Source organism: Rhipicephalus sanguineus, chromosome 3 (assembly GCF_013339695.2).
Source record: "Rhipicephalus sanguineus isolate Rsan-2018 chromosome 3, BIME_Rsan_1.4, whole genome shotgun sequence".
In the NCBI taxonomy this organism is placed as follows: Eukaryota; Metazoa; Arthropoda; class Arachnida; order Ixodida; family Ixodidae; genus Rhipicephalus; species Rhipicephalus sanguineus.
Window position 1 is genome coordinate 10438057 of NC_051178.1, and position 12786 is coordinate 10450842.

The 12786-nt window shown below is 51.0% G+C and overlaps 1 protein-coding gene across 1 annotated transcript in view; it reads left to right on the forward strand.

The window, feature by feature from the left end:
* The window catches only part of LOC119384790 (transformation/transcription domain-associated protein-like), a 946434-nt gene that overhangs the window by 721175 nt on the left and 212473 nt on the right, over window positions 1–12786 (forward strand). The window contains 1 exon segment of the mRNA XM_049413130.1: window positions 3308–3477. Within this exon segment, the coding sequence (XP_049269087.1) occupies window positions 3308–3477 (170 nt within the window).

Here is a 12786-nt window from a genome sequence, read left to right on the forward strand (position 1 = left end):
TATACTGAACATGACGGCACGGCAGGAATGCATCTCGAGTGTTCACATAATTGCTTTCGCAATAAAAAGAAAAATAACTGGATAGTCTGGCCTTGGTCTCTTGCATGCCAAATGCTTGTAAAGTCACTTTTGCCACAGTACACTGGGGTTATGCGGAAAAGCGTATTAAAGTTGGGAAGGGGCCACCAGCTGTCACGGGACACAGCACATTTTGGCCCTTAATTACACATGCATACATTTGCTGTATGATAACAAGTTCCAGTATGATCGCTAACGTCTAAAAACATTACCGGCGGTCATGCATAGCGGTCTACGACGTTGCATATTTCTCGCAGGGATCTTAGGCAATCTTGCTTCGTCAAACACAAGTAGAGTATGTGGCAAGATTTCCAGAAAGCTGGTCTGGCCGGTGTTGCTATTTTTTATAATTCTCGATAATCATAACTAGTATACAGCAAAAACGATATTCTATGAAATATTTGAGGTGTTCCTTGATTGTATCTTAACCCTTTGAGACGCTTTGTACACAACTTCTTTTGGCTAGTTGTGTCTACTGGGCACTACAAAGAGCAAAGTACATTGAGCTTTGGATGAATTGAATACAGTAAATGTGTCTTCATTTAACCTCATTTTGCATTGTACTGTTGCAAATGATCACTTAGCTGAATGCACTACCATGTTCGACGAGTTGTTCGACGTGCCACTTTCCGCGAGCCATACTAAAAGTATACTTTTTCTTTGTTCGAAATTATTATAATTGAAAACCAAATTGCACAGTATTTCTAGCATAAAATTTGATTTTATTTATGCATAAACAGAACCCGAATGACTTCAGTGTAACTGGATATTCTGTTACTATTTAAGTAAGATTAATTACTATAAAACACATAAATCAACATATTATGAGAATATTTTTGTTGGAACAAAATATTGAGTGCCTTTAAATAATGTTGTGTGACTTTGATGCATTTACAGACAGTTCTTCATAGGTGGTGCCAGAAAGGGTTAAGTAGAATTGCTGCAATACTTCATTCAAGCAATAGAATAATCTAGGTTCGCAAAAAAGTATTCAACAATGTAAGGGCGACATTTTATGCAAATTAAGTGAGTAGGAAATGCATTGGAGTGCTTTCTCGATCCTGTGGGTTTCACACTGGTAAATGATTTGGAGACTAACATGCTGGAAAATTTTGTTCATGTAGCATTCCTGTTTAACAAAGCAACTTCTTGTCAAGAGATACAAAATGCATTAAATTCACTATACTGGTGTGAAAATATTTTATTGTGATGAGAATTTCGTTCTCTAGGATTTTTGCTATAGCAGGCTTCGATGCACTTCAGTCTACACTGCTTATAACATAAGTCACCGGAGTCGCGAATATCCATGCTATAAGTGGTACCTTGTTATAACTAACACAACTTTTTTCAAAGGCTGCACGAATGCAAAACATGCTGAACAAGCAGCCCCACATGTCCGAGAATTGATACATGTGACCGGGGTATTTGGCTCCCTTTAAGTTTCCACATGTGGACAGGTTAAGTCGGTGAACCTGCAGACTTGAGCGGTCGAGCAGGTGCAAGGGCTTCTCCGTTGCCGTGAGAATCGCACCCTTTCCTCACTCCGCGCACCGGTGATACGCTGCTTCCGTCGCCTTTCTTTCTTTTCTTTTTTTTATCCCTCAACTTCGTGTTCGTCCGCTCTGCACCTCCTTCGGTTCTCCCTCGTCATGCTATCCCTGGCCGGTGCTTGCCACATTGCTTGACGGTGAAATTTTCCTGGCAGCCTCGTCAGTCTCCCACCTCAGGGAGCGGGAGTAGGCTGCACAGTAAGTGCTATGTATATACATGGAGTTCTATGGGAGGGTGAACTGGAGTCAGAAAAAGCCACGTTATAGTTGACCCTGCACTATAAGTGGTTAAGTTATAAGTGGTCTGTACTGTATACAGCTCAGACAATTTATAATGCACCCGCTTACAGTGCAGGACCGGCTATAATGCGTTTTTTTTTTTTTTCACTCCAGTTTACCATTCCATAAAACTCCATGTATATGCATACCACTTATTATGCGGTCCCCCAAAATGAAAGACCAGTTATAATGCGTCTATTGGAAAATTCCCGGGAAGCGAGGGAGCGAACATGCTTCTCGTTCGAGGTGTGCCGGCTGGGAAGAGAGTAACGATGGCATACGAAGGAGGAGGGGACGCGGAGCGAACGACGGAGAAGCACTGGGGAGAAAAAAAAATTAAGGAAAAGGGGCAGCACGTGGTTGCCTAGGCAACAGAGAAGCCTTCGCCCCCTTTGCTTGTCTTGCTCCACTCCAAACCCGCATCAAGTGCACATTACGGCTGTTGTTTCTTGGGAAAATAGTTGTGTCGTTGTAGAGTGCAGATATCGCTCGTACCACCTTGCCTGCATATGACAATGCTTTAAGACATGATAGAGCCTTTGCCACCTGCGGACGGACTTACAAGCGTGGCAGACTTTTGCAGGATAGTTTCCGCGACTCCTGACCGCAAACCGATACTTCGTTTCACACGTGCTGCCCTTGATTTAGATCGTGTGTGCGATCTTGCCCAATCTCCATGTTATCTTTGGCAAACTTCCCTCGATGGCATGCCAAGTTGCAACCCACACTCTAGGCCTAAGGAGCACTAGCTGCCTCGTCGGTAGTGGCCATGGGCAATCAAAGTTGTGGTTTGGTGCCAAGTGAACAGAACATTTTGCAGTTTTTGCATTTAGAAGGGGTGACTTACATCGTCAACAAAAACAAGGGCATGCATGTGTAAGACTCGAGTGGTCGTTTGTGATCGCCACTGTTTTTGACATCATGCACGTACTTGCAAAATCAAAAGAGTGCGGGATTTCTATTGTAATTTGTCATATCGTTTCTGTGTAGTGTGGTACTGGGGCGAAGTCCGCATAAACGAGGAAGTCCCAAAAGTTAGTTGACGACTTTCCGCTATGGCTTTTCCTTTTTTTTTGCATTCATTATGTCGGCGCTGCAGGTCCACAGACGTTATTTGTTCAACATTTGCACATTTAAACAGATGCAAATTTACACCCCAGCCGCATGCCTCAGTTGTCGGAATAGCATGGCTGCGTGTTCATGTTTTGCACACGAAAAATGCTACTTTGGTCATAGTGTGGTACCGCTTATAGTGCAGATATTCATGACTCCAGTGACTTACATTATCAACAGTCTATGCTGTATCATTAATTTTGTGTGCTGCAAGATGTCTGCGAGGTCTATTTCAGGAACTACAGGCACTGCACTGTTGGGATTTCTGAGGTTACTCTTGTGTGCAGGCTATTGTGAGCCACTTCGACAATGCCCCTGCGTCTTTGGTGCCCGAGGTGCCTGGCAACCAGCACCAGTCCATGTTGGGGGTGCATGCATCAGCACAGTCCATCATCCACTACGGCAAGATTGCACGGAAGCATGGCCTCGTTAATGTCTGCCTGGACTCACTCAGCCGGTATGTCACACAGGGCATTGCTGTTGCAGGCTTTTGCACATAGCAGACATGAGCAAAGCTTGCATGTTTGAAAAACTCACTGGTGTGGCCAGGCATGGTCAGCTTAGCATGGAAAGCCTCATCCATAGCCAGTGATGGTGTTGAAAGGTGTTGCTTCAATTCTGAAACGCTTTCTTCATTGTTCTAGGAATGAACTGGAGTAGATGTTCTCAGGAGGGTATTTCTCTTTGTTCACAGTGAGACTTGGTCAGCGCAAAATAGCTGTTGCGCTTTCTGATGACGGAATAAGGCATTTCTTGGTAGCCAGTTATTGATTAACCTAAATTTCACATTCCTGTAAACCATTTGTCTTGCTTAGTAGCCAGGATGACAAGCAATGCTTTCGCATGACTTTATTCTTCGGTACTTGAGCACTCCTGGTCAAAAGCACGAACATTAGTGCACCCAGGCCAAACAATGAACATGTACATTGTTACGGTGGCCTGAACCGCACTGGCTGACTCCAGTCTTGTGCGCCTGTTTATGACAGAAGCAGCGCTTATGCTATCCCATATATACAATCAAACCCGTTTGTAATGAACTCGAAAGTGCCGTAAAAAGTGGCCGTTATAGCAATAGTTCATTATATATTGTCACGTGGTCGTGACGTCGACGAAGACAACAGTCCGCACGTCCGAGATGAAACTGTTTATTTGGCCGAACTTGTGGCCGAGAAACTCAGAACTAGAACTACAGCAATACACGCTGTACAATGATAGCGGCGAACAGGGCGTCGTCCGTCGATCAACTGACAAGCGGCGAAGCGCATCGGCATTTAAACATGTGCCGTCGAATATTCCAGCGTTATCGCTGGCTGTCGTGCAAATTCTAGAATAAGCTCGAGTGTGCGCGTCTTGCGCGCAATCTTAACAAAACGATCTACAATGATCGCGAAGGTTCTCGAACAACAAGGCGCGGTTCGCGCTGAGCGTTGCTGACAGTCTTTGTGGCCGAAAACCGAATACAGCAAAAGTGATAAAGAAACGCACGTGGCAGTGCCCCCCTCTGAAAAAGCATCGTCCCGATGCTTAAAACAGAACAGGCCAATGCATGCAACAATAAATAACAAGAATAAAGCAAGAAACTACAATAAACAATAAGCACAAGAAAGAAAGCACAATAATATAAAGCAAAATGACAGTCCTCAGATTCGCTAACGTGCGTAATATGGTTTGAGGCGCACGACATGGACGACTTCAGGTCGTGCACGGCGCCGCTGAGAGTTCGTAATGCCATCAGGGACAACCTCGTAGCCGAGTGCGCCGAGGCGTCGAAGTACCCTGTACGGTCCGAAGTATCGTCGAAGAAGCTTCTCACTGAGTCCCCGTCGGCATATTGGCGTCCATACCCATACACGGTCACCGGGTTGGTATTCCATGTGGCGTCGTCCAAGGTTGTAGCAGCGGCTGTCAGTCGTCTGCTGGTTCTTGATCCGTAGGCGGGCGAGCTGTCGTGCTTCTTCGGCGCGCTGTAAGTAAGCGGCGGCGTCGAGATTTTCTTCGTCGGTGACGTTGGGTATCATGGCGTCGAGCGTCGTCGCCGGGCTTCTTCCGTAGACCAACTTGTACGGCGTCATCTGCGTCGTTTCTTGGACGGCCGTGTTGTAAGCGAAGGTCACGTACGGAAGGATGGCGTCCCACGTCTTGTGCTCAACGTCGACGTACATGGCCAGCATGTCGGCGATGGTCTTATTTAGACGCTCGGTGAGGCCATTGGTCTGTGGGTGGTAGGCGGAGGTGCGGCGGTGGCTCGTCTCGCTGTATTTGAAGATCGCCTGAGTTAGGTCCGCCGTAAAGGCGGTACCTCTGTCTGTTATGAGGACCTCTGGGGCGCCATGACGCAAGACGATGTGCTCCACGAAGAACCTGGCTACCTCGGCGGCACTGCCTTTAGGCAAGGCCTTTGTCTCGGCGTAACGGGTGAGGTAGTCTGTTGCTACGACGATCCACTTGTTGCCGGAAGTCGACGTCGGGAACGGCCCCAGTAGGTCCATTCCGATTTGCTGGAACGGCTGGTGAGGTGGTTCGATTGGCTGCAGAAGCCCCGCTGGCCTAGTCGGCGGTGTCTTTCGTCGCTGGCAATCTCGGCAAGTCTTAACGTAGTGGGCGACGTCGGCAGGAAGGCGTGGCCAGTAGTATTTTTCCTGTATCCTCGCGAGCGTGCGGGAAAAGCCGAGGTGGCCCGCCGCCGGGTCGTCGTGCAGGGCCTGCAGAACCTCTGGTCGCAGTGTCGAAGGTACAACGATGAGGTAGTCGGCCCGGGCCGGAGAGAAGTTCTTCTTTACGAAGACGTCGTTTTTCAAGAGAAATGACGCCAATCCCCGCCTGAATACTTTTGGAACAACGGTGGTTCTGCCTTTGAGGTATTCCACAAGGCCCCTGAGTTCCGGGTCGGCTTGCTGTCGTTCAGCGAAGTCGTCGGCACTTATGATTCCCAAGAAGCAGTCATCATCGTGGTCGTCCTGCGGCGGTGCGTCGACGGGGGCACGAGACAAGCAGTCGGCATCGGAGTGTTTTCTTCCGGACTTGTAAACGACTGTAACGTCGAATTCTTGAAGTCTTAGGCTCCACCGTGCGAGGCGACCTTAAGGGTCCTTCAAGTTGGCTAGCCAACACAAGGCGTGGTGGTCGCTCACAACTTTGAAGGGCCGGCCGTAGATGTAGGGGAGAAACTTTGATGTAGCCCAGATGATGGCCAGACACTCCTTTTCTGTTGTGGAATAGTTGATTTCTGCCTTTGATAGCGACCGGCTAGCATAACTGATGACCCTTTCCAATCCCTCGGTCTTCTGCACAAGGACGGCGCCGAGTCCTACGCTGCTTGCGTCGGTGTGGATTTCTGTATCGGCGTGCTCGTCGAAATGCGCAAGTATCGGAGGCGTCTGCAGGCGTCGTTTCAATTCTTGAAATGCCTGAACTTGCGACGTTTCCCACCTGAATTCGACGTCGGCCTTCGTGAGTTGCGTAAGTGGCTCGGCGATCCGTGAAAATTCCTTGACGAAACGTCTGTAATAGGCGCACAAGCCGAGAAAACGGCGTACGGCCTTCTTGTCGGTGGGCGTCGGGAAGTCAGCGATGGCAGCTGTTTTCCGCGGGTCCGGGCGAACACCATCCTTGCTGATCACATGACCCAAGAACAAGAGCTCCTCGTACGCGAAGCGGCACTTTTCAGGCTTCAAAGTGAGTCCGGAGGTCTTGATTGCTTGAAGTACAGCTTCAAGGCGCCGAAGGTGTTCGTCGAAGTTTGAGGAAAACACAACGACGTCGTCCAAGTACACGAGGCACGTCTGCCACTTCAAGCCGGCCAGTACTGTATCCATAACCCGTTGAAAAGTCGCAGGTGCAGAGCAAAGACCAAAAGGCATGACCTTGAACTCAAACAGGCCGTCTGGCGTTATAAAGGCAGTCTTTTCTCGGTCTCTCTCGTCGACTTCTATTTGCCAGTAACCGGTCTTGAGGTCCATCAACGAAAAGTACTTTGCGTTGTGTAATCGATCCAGGGTGTCGTCAATCCGGGGAAGGGGATACACGTCCTTCTTCGTGACTTTGTTCAGGCGACGATAATCGACGCAAAAACGGAGAGTCCCATCCTTCTTCTTCACTAGCACCACGGGGGATGCCCACGGACTCTTCGACGGCTGAATGATGTCGTCGCGTAGCATTTCGTCGACCTGTTTCTTCACGGCGTCCCGTTCCTGCGTCGAAACCCGGTAGGGACTCTGACGGAGTGGTTGAGCATTTTCTTCTGTTATAATGCGGTGCTTAGCAAGGGGCGTTTGTCGGACCCGCGATGACGACGAGAAACAGTCCTTGTTTTTCTGCAGAAGGCATCGAAGCTGTTGCTGTTGGCAAGCGGGAAAATTTGGGTTTACGTCGAAGGGTGGCTCAGCTGTTGGGGTAGTCGTCGTAGCTTCGTCGTAATCCGAAAAGGCAAATGCATCGCTGACGGCCAAGATTTCTTCGATGTATGCAATCGTCGTGCCCCTGCTCAGGTGTCTATATTCTTGGCTGAAGTTCGTTAGCATCACGCTTCCTTTTCCTTCGTGCAACCGAGCAATGCCCCTTGCAACGCAGATGTCACGGTCTAGTAGCAAACGCTGATCGCTCTCGATGACACCTTCGATGTCTTCAGCTTTTTCGGTGCTGACGGGAATTATGACGCTGGAGCGAGGCGGGATGGTAACTTGATCCTCGAGCACGTTCAGGGCATGGTGACATGGATTCGCATCCGGCGGTCTCGTTTTGTCCGACGACAGGGTTATCGACTTGGTTCTTAAGTCAATGACGGCGCCATGATGGTTTAAGAAATCCATGCCAAGTATGACGTCCCTGGAGCAGTGTTGCAAGATTACGAAACTCGCAGCATACGTGCGATTATTGATTGTTACTCTTGCTGTGCAGACTCCAGACGGCGTTATTAGATGGCCTCCAGCGGTACGGATTTCGGGGCCTTCCCAAGCAGTCTTAACTTTCTTCAACTTCGTGGCGAAAGGCCCACTGATGACGCAATAGTCGGCTCCAGTGTCGACGAGAGCGGTGACGTTGTGGCCGTCAATGAGAACGTCGAGGTCGCTAGTTCGTCGTCTTGCGTTGCGGTTGGGTCGCGGCGTCGGGTCACGGCTGCGTCGGTTTGTTCCGCTGCTTCGACGTGGCGTTGTCAGGTCTTCCTCAGGCCGTGAAGTTTCGATGTTAGGGCTTCGTTCGGTCGGCGGCGGCGGAGGATCTTCGGTAGTTCGTCGTACAGCAACCGCACCTCCATCGATTGCTGTCCTTAGTTTCCCGGATACGGGCTAGGCGACCGGCCCCGATTTGGGCCAGTGTATTGCCGGCGGTGCGGTGACATGTAGCGGCCCGGCGAAAGCGAGCGGGAAGGTCGTCGTTCTTGCCACTGTGTTCCGGTGAGGTAGTCGTCGATGTCGCGAGGCCGTTCGCCTGGCTGTGGGCGCGGCGCGTTGACGGCGAATCCTCGAAGCCCCATCTGTCGGTACTGACAGCGGCGGTACGTGTGGCCGGCCTCCCCGCAGTGGTAGCAGAGCGGGCGGTTGTCAGGGGCGCGCCAAACGTCGGTCTTCCTTAGCGTGTATCGCTGGCCGGCTGGTGGGCGGTATGACGTCGGTGGCGGCGGCGGTGGTGCCTGACGGCGGGACTGCTGGGGCGGCGCGGCGTCTTGACGTGGGCGAGGAGGGGGGGCGTTGCGTCGGGCTGCAGCAGCGTAGTTCATGGCTTGCGGCTGGGGCAGTGGTGGTTCAAGGTTGCCCAGCGACTGCTGGATTTCTGATCGAACGACCTCTGCGATCGAGTCCACTTGAGGCTGTGGTGAGGGTAATAGCTTGCGCAGTTCCTCCCGAACGATCGCTCGGATCGTTTCGCGCAGGTCGTCGGAGGCGAGGGCATGAACAGCTGGGCTGTCTTCAATCGTACGGCGATTGTACTGGCGGGTTCGTATTTCCATCGTCTTCTCAATCGTCGTCGCTTCTGAGACGAATTCTTGGACTGTCGAAGGTGGGTTCCGCATCAGACCAGCGAAGAGCTCTTGCTTTACCCCTCGCATGAGGAAGCGGACTTTCTTGTCCTCGGGCATGGCAGGGTCAGCGTGGCGAAATAGCCGGGTCATTTCCTCTGCAAAGATGGCCACGCTTTCATTTGGAAGTTGGACCCGTGTCTCCAGCAAGGCTGCGGCCCTTTCCTTGCGGACGACGCTTGTGAACGTCTCCAGGAAAGTGCTGCGAAAGGCGTCCCAGGTTCGAAGAGTAGACTCCCGATTCTCGAACCAGGTCTTGCTGCATCTTCCTGGTAAAAGTAGACGTGGCGCAGCTTGTCCTCGGAGTCCCAGTTGTTGAACGCTGAGACCCTTTCGAAGGTCTCGAGCCAGGTTTCAGGGTCTTCGAATGACGACCCGCGGAAAGTTGGCGGCTCCTTGGGCTGCCGGAGAAGTATCGGCGCAGGCTGCACGGGGTCGGTCATCGTCGCTGCGGTCGGTGTTGGGACCTGGGGCTGCCTGGTGTTTTCGGGAAGGAGCCCGTACTCTGGCTGCAGTCCCTTCTGCCTGCGGCTTGTTCGACGATCCGGGTTTTCTTTGCCGTCGTCCTCCTCGCGGCTTGGGCTTGGGTCAGCGCTTCGCGGGGGTGTCCGGATCATGGAAAAAGCAGCACCTCCACCAGATGTCACGTGGTCGTGACGTCGACGAAGACAACAGTCCGCACGTCCGAGATGAAACTGTTTATTTGGCCGAACTTGTGGCCGAGAAACTCAGAACTAGAACTACAGCAATACACTCTGTACAATGATAGCGGCGAACAGGGCGTCGTCCGTCGATCAACTGACAAGCGGTGAAGCGCGTCGGCATTTAAACATGTGCCGTCAAATATTCCAGCGTTATCGCTGGCTGTCGTGCAAATTCTAGAATAAGCTCGAGTGTGCGCGTCTTGCGCGCAATCTTAACAAAACGATCTACAATGATCGCGAAGGTTCTCGAACAACAAGGCGCGGTTCGCGCTGAGCGTTGCTGACAGTCTTTGTGGCCGAAAACCGAATACAGCAAAAGTGATAAAGAAACGCACGTGGCAATATGGACTTGCCCTTCAAAACATGCACGAATTTGCAACTAAGTTGTTCTTTTTTTCATGAAGTTTTATTACAGTGCGTCAACAATTCCTCCAATGACCAGGTAAGCTTTTTCGCTTTACAGAGCGACACCCGCCGCATGCTTACAAGTGGAATAAACTGCACTTGCTATGAACATACACGGTTTCATTGAAATGCGATACTGCCTCAGGGAAGCGACCACCCCTGGCTAGTTGCACGCAGCGCGTCACTTACTCGGCTTCGTCATAATGGCACGTTCGTAGGCAGCCACCACCTTGTCTTCGCTCTTTTCTGCTGCTTATTCATGAAAAAATCTCCGCAGTCGTGTGGACGTTGGAATCATTAATGGACCAGTGTATACAGTACCAGAAAGACTCAAGAGCTCTTGCAGCACATTGTGGTGTTGACGAGTTAAGGGGCACAGTTCACTTTTATGCGCTCGACAAAAAATGGTTGCTGTTGTTGCTTCTTGCCTTTATGGCTTCTTGCATCCCAAGGCTTGGCTCCTCGTAGGCGGTCAGGGTTGTAGAAAAAGCCTTGCTAATAAAGCTGTCCGGCAGGCTTCATGCTGACTTTTTTGTTTTTGTTGTTTCTCTTTTGCTCAGAAATGCCTCAAAAGTGAGTTACCTCGCCCCCAGTGCTTCTCAAGCTGGCTTCTGTGGAACCTTGAGTCTTCCACAAATGGTCTGCAAACAGTCAGAATGAATACATGGACCCAGTTCCATTTTACCTTCTATTGTCACAATTTATTGATTCATAAAGGAAAAGCTGCATGGTATTTTGGACCTGGAGGAGTCATATGCACTGCGCCCGCATATTGAAAGTGTGTCGCAGTGGTGCTAAACCATTGTCCACTTGTGCATGTAGCGCTCTGAAACGGCGCTTCCGAGTGTGCGAGAATGTGTGCTTCTGTGTGTGCGCGAAGGCCAACAGCGCATGCGCAAGGAACCACGTGACTTTTCTTCGTGCACTTCAAAGGAAATAAAAGTTCAGTTGTTGTTTGGGACGCAAGTGGTTTACTTCGCTTGCGCGACCTGCTCGCCCAGCTCGGCCTCGCAGTGCGTTCCAACATTGGTGACTCAGAATAGTAGTGCAGCCACCGGGGTTGTGCATCAACGTCGCCATGCCTTCGACGTCCGCAACGGACGCTACGCCGACAGTCTCCTCAATTGACGGTAAGCTGCCACCCTTGTGGACCGCGACCCCGCACTCTGGTTTATTCAAGTAGAGGCCCAGTTCGCAGTGCGACGCATCACATCAGACTTGACCAAATACCACTACGTCGTAAGCAGCCTCCCGCCACCCACAGCCAGTGAAATACGGGATCTCTTACTCGACCCACCTGCTGAAAAAGCATACGTAAAACTAAAAAACTCTCATCCGCCGTGTCACGCCCCCCGAATCGCAGCGACTACAGCAACTGCTTCACGACACGAACCTCGGCGACCGTACTCCTAGTCAGCTGTTGCCGCACATGCAACTATTGCGCGGCGAAACAACAAACACCTTAGACGGACTATTGTTTCGAGAACTGTTTTTGCAAAAGCTGCCGTCAAGTGTTCGCTTGGTTGTCGAGGCGTCAGAGCAGAAAGACCTAGCTGCGGTCGCCGAGCTCGCTGATCGGCTTATGGCGGTCACCACGCCCACATCACTGGCTGCCGTGCGAGAACAGGCTCAGGATGAACTGCAGCAAATGCGTGCAGATATTTCTCGACTCACCGACACGCTATCAGCTTTGCGTGCAAGCAGTACAGCACACAATGCAAGCGAGCCAAACACGTCGCTATCACAACCTCAGCGACAAAATATATGCTGGTATCATCAACGATTTGGAAATGCTGTGCGTAACTGCGTTCCACCCTGCGCGCGCTCGGGAAACGACCGCGGCAAGCACTGAGGGCAACCAGTGTTTCTACGCTGCCTTTAAGTCGTCCCTCGGTATTTTTTGTTACCGACCGCAACAACGGGGCTCGTTTCTTAGTCGACACAGGCGCCGAGGTGAGCGTGATACCAGCGTCACAAACCGAAAGGAAGAATCCAACTACATCGCCACTCCAAGCCGTCAATAACACGGTGATACGAATATACGGACACCGTTCACTCACGCTGAATTTCGGTTTCAACAGAACGTTCAAATGGGTGTTCATAGCCGCTGATGTCAAGTTCGCCATATTGGGCGCTGACTTTCTGCAACACTTCGGTCTAATGGTTGATGTTCGAAACAAACGGCTTCAGGATCCTCTATGTCGTGCAGTGGTTCAAGGCAAGCCGTGTTTGCATCCTCCGCTCAGCCCGACCCTACTCCGTCCATCAGGAGAATTGCGCTTCACCGCCATAGTACAGGAGTTCCCAGAGCTGACGCAACAGCAACAGGCATTCGCCGAAGTAAAACACGATGTTCAGCATCACATAGGAACAACAGGACCACCGGTCTACACGCGGCCACGGCGTCTTTCGCCCGAGAAGCTACGGCTAGCCCGGCAGGTGTTTTCGCATATGATGGAACTCTGCATAGTACGCCCTTCATCCAGCCCGTATGCATCGCCTCTTCACATGGTCCCCAAATCAACAGGTGGTGATTGGCGTCCTTGCGGGGATTACAGGGCACTAAGCCGTGTGACGGTGCCGGACCGTTACCCAGTGCCACACGTCCACGACCTGACCTCCGGCCTGCAGGGCGCGAACA